The sequence below is a fragment of the Penaeus japonicus genome, unplaced genomic scaffold (genome assembly GCF_977035675.1).
Source record: "Penaeus japonicus unplaced genomic scaffold, GWHDUDI00000001_assembly GWHDUDI00000022, whole genome shotgun sequence".
Lineage (NCBI taxonomy): Eukaryota > Metazoa > Arthropoda > Malacostraca > Decapoda > Penaeidae > Penaeus > Penaeus japonicus.
The window spans coordinates 40,744,440-40,751,939 of NW_028234424.1; the positions used below are offsets into that span (position 1 = coordinate 40,744,440).

The following is a 7,500-nucleotide window of genomic DNA, read 5'->3' on the forward strand; positions in this document are numbered from 1 at the left end:
GTTTTGATACACCATGATACATTGTTAAAAAGTTGATCATGATAATACAGTGTGTAACTCATGACAAGGCCAATTAAAAATATTTTTGTATTTTTTTACAAGTTTTAGTACATATTTATTACATTTAAGCCTGTTTTACTCTAATAATTCTGAACCATTATTTTCATAGAAAACAACAGCAGATTCATGTAATACCTGTCTGGAAGGATTGCAAACGAATATTAAAATTACAAGATTCGATGGTTGTGAAATGGAATTTTACCAAAATTCCTAATTTCAGTTTGGTTCCCCAAGCCAGATGGAGATAAATTTTCTGAATAACAATCCATTACTAAATACAAAAAAAGTGGTATCTATGGATTCTTCTCAATCTCTACTATCCATAAATGATTGAATTTACACACAATCCCCCCCCCCTTTCCCCATCCCTCTAATTTTTAGCCAGTGCCGCTAGACCATAGACCAGCTGCCTTGACGACCAGTTAGGTCGTTAGGCGCCCTGTCAGCAATGAGTTAAATAGTAGGGGAGGGCACTCAGCACACATCAGGTACTCTGACTTCATCCTGCACTTGTAAACAATCGACTGATGTCTTTTCGTTTTGCCTGATTTTCACTTGTTTTAAAAACGGACATTTAATGAAAAACAATTTTAAGTTGTTTAGTTTTTCTATCGGTGACAACTAATGAGAGTTACACTTAGATCAACTGGCCAATCATAGCATTTTCATGTTTCTTATTGTTGGTGAACATGTGAGATAGAGTTTTTGACCAAGTTTTGAGTTGGTTGTTGTATTATGTGTTTGCTGTATTGGTTCCAGTTAGAATTTTGTAGACAAAATACCCCAAAAATAATGCATTCAAAACTCCAGCCAAATTCACTTAACCCATCCCCGACGGGGGAATTCTAGCCTTGAATGTCCAAATGCCAGGGCGTTCGAATTATTAGGCCTAAATCAATTGAATGGCTGGCACAATACTGTGCCGCCCGGCAACTGGGCTTTTGAATGCGCGGTACACATGCTGTACCACCCGTCCAGAGAGGGTTAATCACGGAGCACACATTAAGCCATGCAGATGAATAAATCGAAAAGAAACTGCATCTATAACATTATTAATTTACAGTACGCAGGTATAAGATGAAACTAAGGTATATTTGCGATACATATCAATGTAAACTATTCATATATTAACCCGTAATTTCCCCGATATACTTCATGCCCTCCCCTACGATTGGGACCCAGATTGTGGGGTAAAGCGGTGGAATCACAGATTATATCCACTGTATGCAAGTAGTGGAGGGTGAGAGGATTCTACTGAATCCCCTTTTGTGGTATTTAGTCATGCAGCATTATTCAGAAAATTTACCCAGATGGATAGGGAGGGAGGAGCACTTGCTACCACAGATATTAAAGGTTTGTACAGGAAATAAACACTAGGTTTGTTATAATCACAGCTAACCATAAACGAAAACATAATTTTGTCAGTGAAAGAATTTTTGTCATGGTCAATATATTTACCTAGATATCTTCCACATGATGTGATGTGAGTGAATGACTTTTAGTCTGACAAGGCAAATGGCTCTCAGACTACTACAGTAAGTTAGGAGCGGTTAGTTAACTTTCGACGGAGAGGTAACAGAGGTTATGACGATAGATGTGAGGCCAGCTTCAGACTCGTAGGTTTCTTCCAGACATTTATATACTAAAATAATTGCAGCACATCATAAGCAGTCTATCATATCAATACCACTATCATTAGAAGTGATAACTATGACCTTGATGGATAAATTACCATTGTGTAAATTAACAATACTGAACAAAGTTATATAAGCTGTAATGATTCAACCTATGTCGTACAATGTTTTATGCTATTCCACAAAATGAAAAAAACTTTATAATCAAATTGAAATTTATAAAACCCATCCTGAATAGAAATCTACAATTGATGATAATTAATAATCCTTTAATACATTCGAATAAGCCAACTCTTATCCAAAAATGACATCTGAAATGAAATTCATGAAGTAGAAACAGCAGAATAACTCATCAAAACAAGAAAATGCTTGTTTCACGTGTTTACTCACCACCATCTTTGTTGTTTACTTTTGCGGGTGACAAGTGACGTCGGGGAAGCGCAACTTTATATATGAAAATAATTCATATTTTCTGTTTACTTCTGGATTAGATAGGTAATGAAATTATAAAGATCTATTTCTTGAAAATATATGCGTATCGTGTATATCGGAAATACGTCTTGATTTCAGATAATAAACAACAGGTATAGAATTATAAGTTTTTTTTATCGCATAAAATTTAAACGATTGTCTTATATTCATATGATTATTGGGTGGATGAGAATGATACCATACGAATTTATGCATAATATGTAATAACAATGAACGCACATGGCTTATTTTCGTGTTAGTTTCGAATCCCAACAACAAGTGACAAAAGCCGAGCGCAAAAGTGGACTCGGTCTTGAGCGTGAAGTCTATCTCGCCATTTTTCTCTGTTTAACGCATTTTATCCCGCTTTCTAACTCTTTGCTCCTATCCCCGACCCTCGTCATGGACTCCGGCGAGGATCCTAAAGGTGAGGCATTCTATATAAGATAAATAACCCATAAATAACAGAAGAATTGGCTCGGGTTCGAAAATCCGCTTAAAAAGTGCTTATCAAGCACAAAATGGCTAGGTTCCGCTGCCTTGAATCCGGATAGCGGGAATTTCGGAGTTCGGATAAAGGGAATTCCATTACTATCATGAACCATAAAATGACTATGAGTATCTAGTGAGCAATCAATTGCGTGTCGGTGTCATGTCACCATAAACGTACATTCAGTCAAAGCTGTAAGTTCTCTTGCGCTGTGAAATTATTAATTCCCATTCACAACTCTGAAATACATCACTATGGTGTCTCTTCTGGCACTGTCATTTGTAGACTTTGTTTGCGATCAAAGGGAATCATGTGTGTTTTTTGGGTTGATATTGTTTTGTCTATTGTTTTCTTGTTGTTGTCATTATAGTTCCGGCAATTGTGAAAATAGTGATAATGTGTTAATGGCTTCAACAGTGAAGATAAGGACTATTATTATTTTCATTATCATTACTACTGCTATTGTCATTGTTATTATTGATGTTCCCGTTAGTTTTGCTTATGTTGGCGTTCTTGTTGTTATGATAATGATCACGATAATGAAAATATGATGATAATATATATGATAATGATAATAGTAATAGTAATAATAATGTTAATAATAATAATGATAATAGTAATAATTATAATAATGATAATGATAATAATAGTGGAAATGATGATGATGATGATGATAATAATAATGATAATAATGATAATATAATCATAGTAATAGCAATTAAATAATAATGATAATAATAATACAAATAATAATAGTTATAATTATAATAATACAAATAATAACGATGATAATAATCATGGTTATTATTATTATGAAAGTGATAATATTAATAATTATTATTATTATGATAATGATAATAATAATGATAATGATGATAATGATAATGTTAAAGATAAGAGTAATGATATAAATAACAATGATGAGGATAGAAAAGCTAATCTTTAGTTGTTTTGGTTGTTGTTGTTATTATTACTATTATTATCATTATTATTATTATTATTGTTGTTGTTGTTGTTAAAGTAATTATCATTTGTTCTTTCGTTATTGTTGTGGTTCATATTACCCTCATCATAAACATTAAGATTAATGTTGTTTTTGTGGTTATCATCATCATCATTATCATCACCACTACTACTACCATCATCACCATCATCATCATCATCATCATCATCATTGTCGTTGTTGAGGGTATTCTTTTCCTTTTTCTCCTTGTTATTATTGTAACTTTTGTTAGTATTACTGTTATTTTATTAATGTTGTTATTATTAATATTATTACTATTACTATCACTATTATGGTTATCATTATTGTTATTACTATCATTTATATTATTATTATCATTATCGTCATTATTATTTCATTTTTATTATTATTTTTTACTGCCATTAGTTTTATTTTATTTTTTGTTACTATTATTTATTATTATTTTTGTGTTCATTGTTTGATAGTATTATTGTTATGATTGCTGTTGCTGATTGCTGATTGTTGATATTATCATTGTTATCATTACAAATATTATCATCTCCGCTCTTCTTGTTGCTATCGTTATTTTCAAAATGAATCTCACGACTTGCTGCTGTTATTAATGTTGCAGTTTGATAATGATTATTATTGTCATTATCATTACTGCTCCGACTGCTCCTCTCATCAACGCCATCCTAATCATCGCCTTCGCCCCCCCCCCCCCCGCATGCCCTGCGCCTCCATCCTCTCCCTTTCTCCCCGGTAGTGTCCCTGAAGGGCGTCGCCGTCGCCGCCGCCGCCCCGTGCACCCTCCTGGCCGCGGCCCACGGCGCCCCCGACACGGTCGTGCTCCCGCCGGACGCCGCCGCCGGCCCTGCCCCGAGAGCCGCGGTTGTGCCGCTGGCGCCCCCCGTGGCACTCCCGACCACGGCGGCGGCGCCCCTGCATCCTGAGGCCGACCCGGAGTTCCACTGGGGGCGCCGCCAGATCCTGTCGCTCATCGGGAAGGTGGAGGACTTCTTCGAGGACTTCTACGACGGCACCAAGAAGAAGAAGATGATCTGGAAGGCCGTGGCCGAGAGGATGCGTGCCGAAGGACACCACTGCACGGGCGCCGAGTGCGACAAGAAGTGGAGGAACCTCAAGGTGGGCCCGCCGCGCGGCCTCCTATTGTTCTCCGCTTATGGCCTCCGTCCTCCTCTTCTTCACCCACATCCTTCTCTTCCTCCTCCTCCTCTTTCTTTTTCTTCTTCTTTTAATTTTTCTTCTTTTTCTTTTTCTTCTTCATATCCTCCTCCTCCTCCTCCTCTTCCTCCTCCTCCTCTTCCTCCTCCTCCTCCTCCTCCTCCTCCTCTTCATCTTCCTCCTCCTTCTCCTGGAGACTCAACCGGAGAGAGAGAGAGAGAGAGAGAGAGAGAGAGAGAGAGAGAGAGAGAGAGAGAGAGAGAGAGAGAGAGAGAGAGAGAGAGAGAGAGAGAGAGGGAGGGAGAGAGAGAGAGGGAGGGAGGAAGAGAGAGAGAGAGAGAGAGAGAGCGAGAGCGAGAGCGAGAGAGGGAGGTGTATGAATAGATAGGAAGATGACAGATAAACCCACTATACGCAGAAAATATTCATTAGAAGATGAGACTACAGTTTCGAAATCCACCTGGATTTCATCTTCAGTCTCATCCTCTAATAAATATATTTTGCGTACAATGGGCTTCTGCCAATTTATCAACATGGTAGAGTGTTTAGCCATTCAGATAGGAAGACACAAATTCAGTTTGTGACCCTCTACATATAGGGTTATAGCTGAAGTTGATCAAGATGGACCATCCTGGTATAAAAATATTGAATTACATGTCTCTTCATTATTCACATTTTTATATAATTGATTTACCAACATACCATAACGGTAGCAGATGATTATTATTATTATCATTATTGTTATTATTGTTGTTATTGTTATTATTGTTATTATTATTATTATTATTATTATTATTATTATTATTATCATCATTTGTGAATTTCCTCTCCAGGGCACTTACGTCAAAGTCCTCCAGAAGCAGATTCACGGCGACACCAGCTACCGGTTCGAGTATTTCGACGCTCTGCACCATATCCTTGGGAAGGAAATCGACCCCCTGGGAATGAGAGAACAAGCGTGAGGGTTACGAAGTTTTTGTTTAGTTAGTGCTGAAATTGAACCATTTTCTCTTATAGTTTTCTTTAGACCGTTCGAGGTACAACTATTATTTTTTGTTGTTTTGAGGCTGTGATTAGCTAGTATATGTATGTCATGTGTGATAATTTAAGAAGATTTTGTGTTCTAAGATTTTGCGTTATGAACATAAATATTTTGATGATGTTTACTCGTTCTTTGATTTATATGCTGCGTTGTTTTGTACTTCTCTCGTCAAGGTTGAATATGATTATTTTTAGAATCTCTTGTCAAAACTCGAGATGATTTCGTGCACTGTCTACTTTTGTGTGTGTGTATGTGTGTGTGTGCGTGTGCGTGTGCGTGTGTATGTGTGTGTGTGTGTGTGCGTATGCGTGTGTGTGTGTGAAAACATTATGTATATATATTTTTTTCTTTTCTTTTCTTTTCTTTTTCTTTCTTTCTTTTTTTTATGCTATCATTTATCTGTTCCAGGATGTCCCGGGGCCCAGAGGAGGAAATGCAAGGGACTTCTGACTATCATGAGATTACAGTGGACGGTAAATAACACGTAACATCCATGTGGTCGTGTGAGCAATGGGATTGGATAGATAGATAGATAAACGGGTAAACATATAAATATGTAGATGAGAAGATAGACCGATTTCTAGATGGTTAGAGAGATATCTAGACAGATATATAGATAGATATGCAGACAGCCAGGTAGATAATCATTGGAGATCCAGCCATAACCGCTTCTGTGCACGACAGGGAACTTCGTGTGGACGGAGGCGGCCGTGCACCTGCTGCTGGACCTCGTGCTGGAGCAGAGGGACATGTTCCTGGCCTCCGCGGACTACGCCGACGAGACGTGGGAGGCGAGTGCGGGGCTGTTTTGTCAGCCTTTTTTTTCTATTTAGTCAGCTGTTTTTGCTCTTGGCTGTTTTTTGTTTTTGTATATGCTGTTTAGTCAGCTGTTTTTACTCTTAGCTGTTTTTTTGTTTTTGTTTTTGTATATGCTGTTTAGTCAGCTGTGTTTTTTTTCCTTTATTTCTTTTGCCATTTTATCACCCTTTTTCTATTTAGTTGTCTGTTTTTTTTCTATTTAGTCTTTCTTGTTATTTAGTCAGCTGTTTTTTTTTTCTTTTTCTTTTGCTGTTTTGTCAGCTGTTACTATATACTATTTAGTCAGTTGTTTCTTTCTTCTGGTGTATATATTCACATATACACAAAATATATACATAACGGATAATAGTGACCATAAAAAGCCGCAACGAAAATAACTACGATGTCAAAGTTCGTGCGGATTGTAGTATAACGTAACGACAAAGGCAATACCGAAATCGAAATGATGTCGCGACGCAGCTGAAGAATCCCCCCTTCCCCCCCTCAGGAGATCGCGCACCAGATGTCGGAGGAGTGCCAGGAGGTGCAGGGGTGCCAGTGCCAGCGCAAGTGGATCAACCTCCAGGAAGGGTTTCGATTCCATCAGGTACGACCCAGGGACAGGGCGCTCTGGAATAGCTTGCTCCTGGAGAGTTTTATGTGATGATCATAGGTTGTGTATGCGGTAGTATGTGATGAGGGCATACTTATAGTGGGGTTTCGTGTTCGCCTGATGATCCTTTGTGATAGTTGAGTAAGTTATGATATCTGATCTTGTAATAAGATATTAATATATAACTGAAAGATGATGATTTCAACAGTACTTTGATTTGCTGGATATCACAATGATATGATA

General features: G+C 37.6%; 2 protein-coding genes across 2 annotated transcripts in view; one reads left to right on the forward strand and one right to left on the reverse strand.

Moving 5' to 3' along the window:
• Noc3 (Nucleolar complex protein 3) overlaps window positions 1-2,230 on the reverse strand; it is a 13,015-nt gene extending 10,785 nt beyond the window's left edge. The window contains exon 1 of the mRNA XM_043020810.2: window positions 2,085-2,230. Within this exon, the coding sequence (XP_042876744.2) occupies window positions 2,085-2,090 (6 nt within the window). The 5' untranslated portion in view covers window positions 2,091-2,230. The remainder of the gene's footprint in view (window positions 1-2,084) is intronic.
• A 69-nt stretch (window positions 2,231-2,299) lies between these two features.
• LOC122256267 (uncharacterized) overlaps window positions 2,300-7,500 on the forward strand; it is a 6,630-nt gene continuing 1,429 nt past the window's right edge. Inside the window, exons 1-6 of the mRNA XM_043020824.2 lie at window positions 2,300-2,592; window positions 4,386-4,765; window positions 5,638-5,762; window positions 6,255-6,319; window positions 6,531-6,637; window positions 7,153-7,251. Of these exons, the coding sequence (XP_042876758.2) occupies window positions 2,406-2,592; window positions 4,386-4,765; window positions 5,638-5,762; window positions 6,255-6,319; window positions 6,531-6,637; window positions 7,153-7,251 (963 nt within the window). The 5' untranslated portion in view covers window positions 2,300-2,405. The remainder of the gene's footprint in view (window positions 2,593-4,385; window positions 4,766-5,637; window positions 5,763-6,254; window positions 6,320-6,530; window positions 6,638-7,152; window positions 7,252-7,500) is intronic.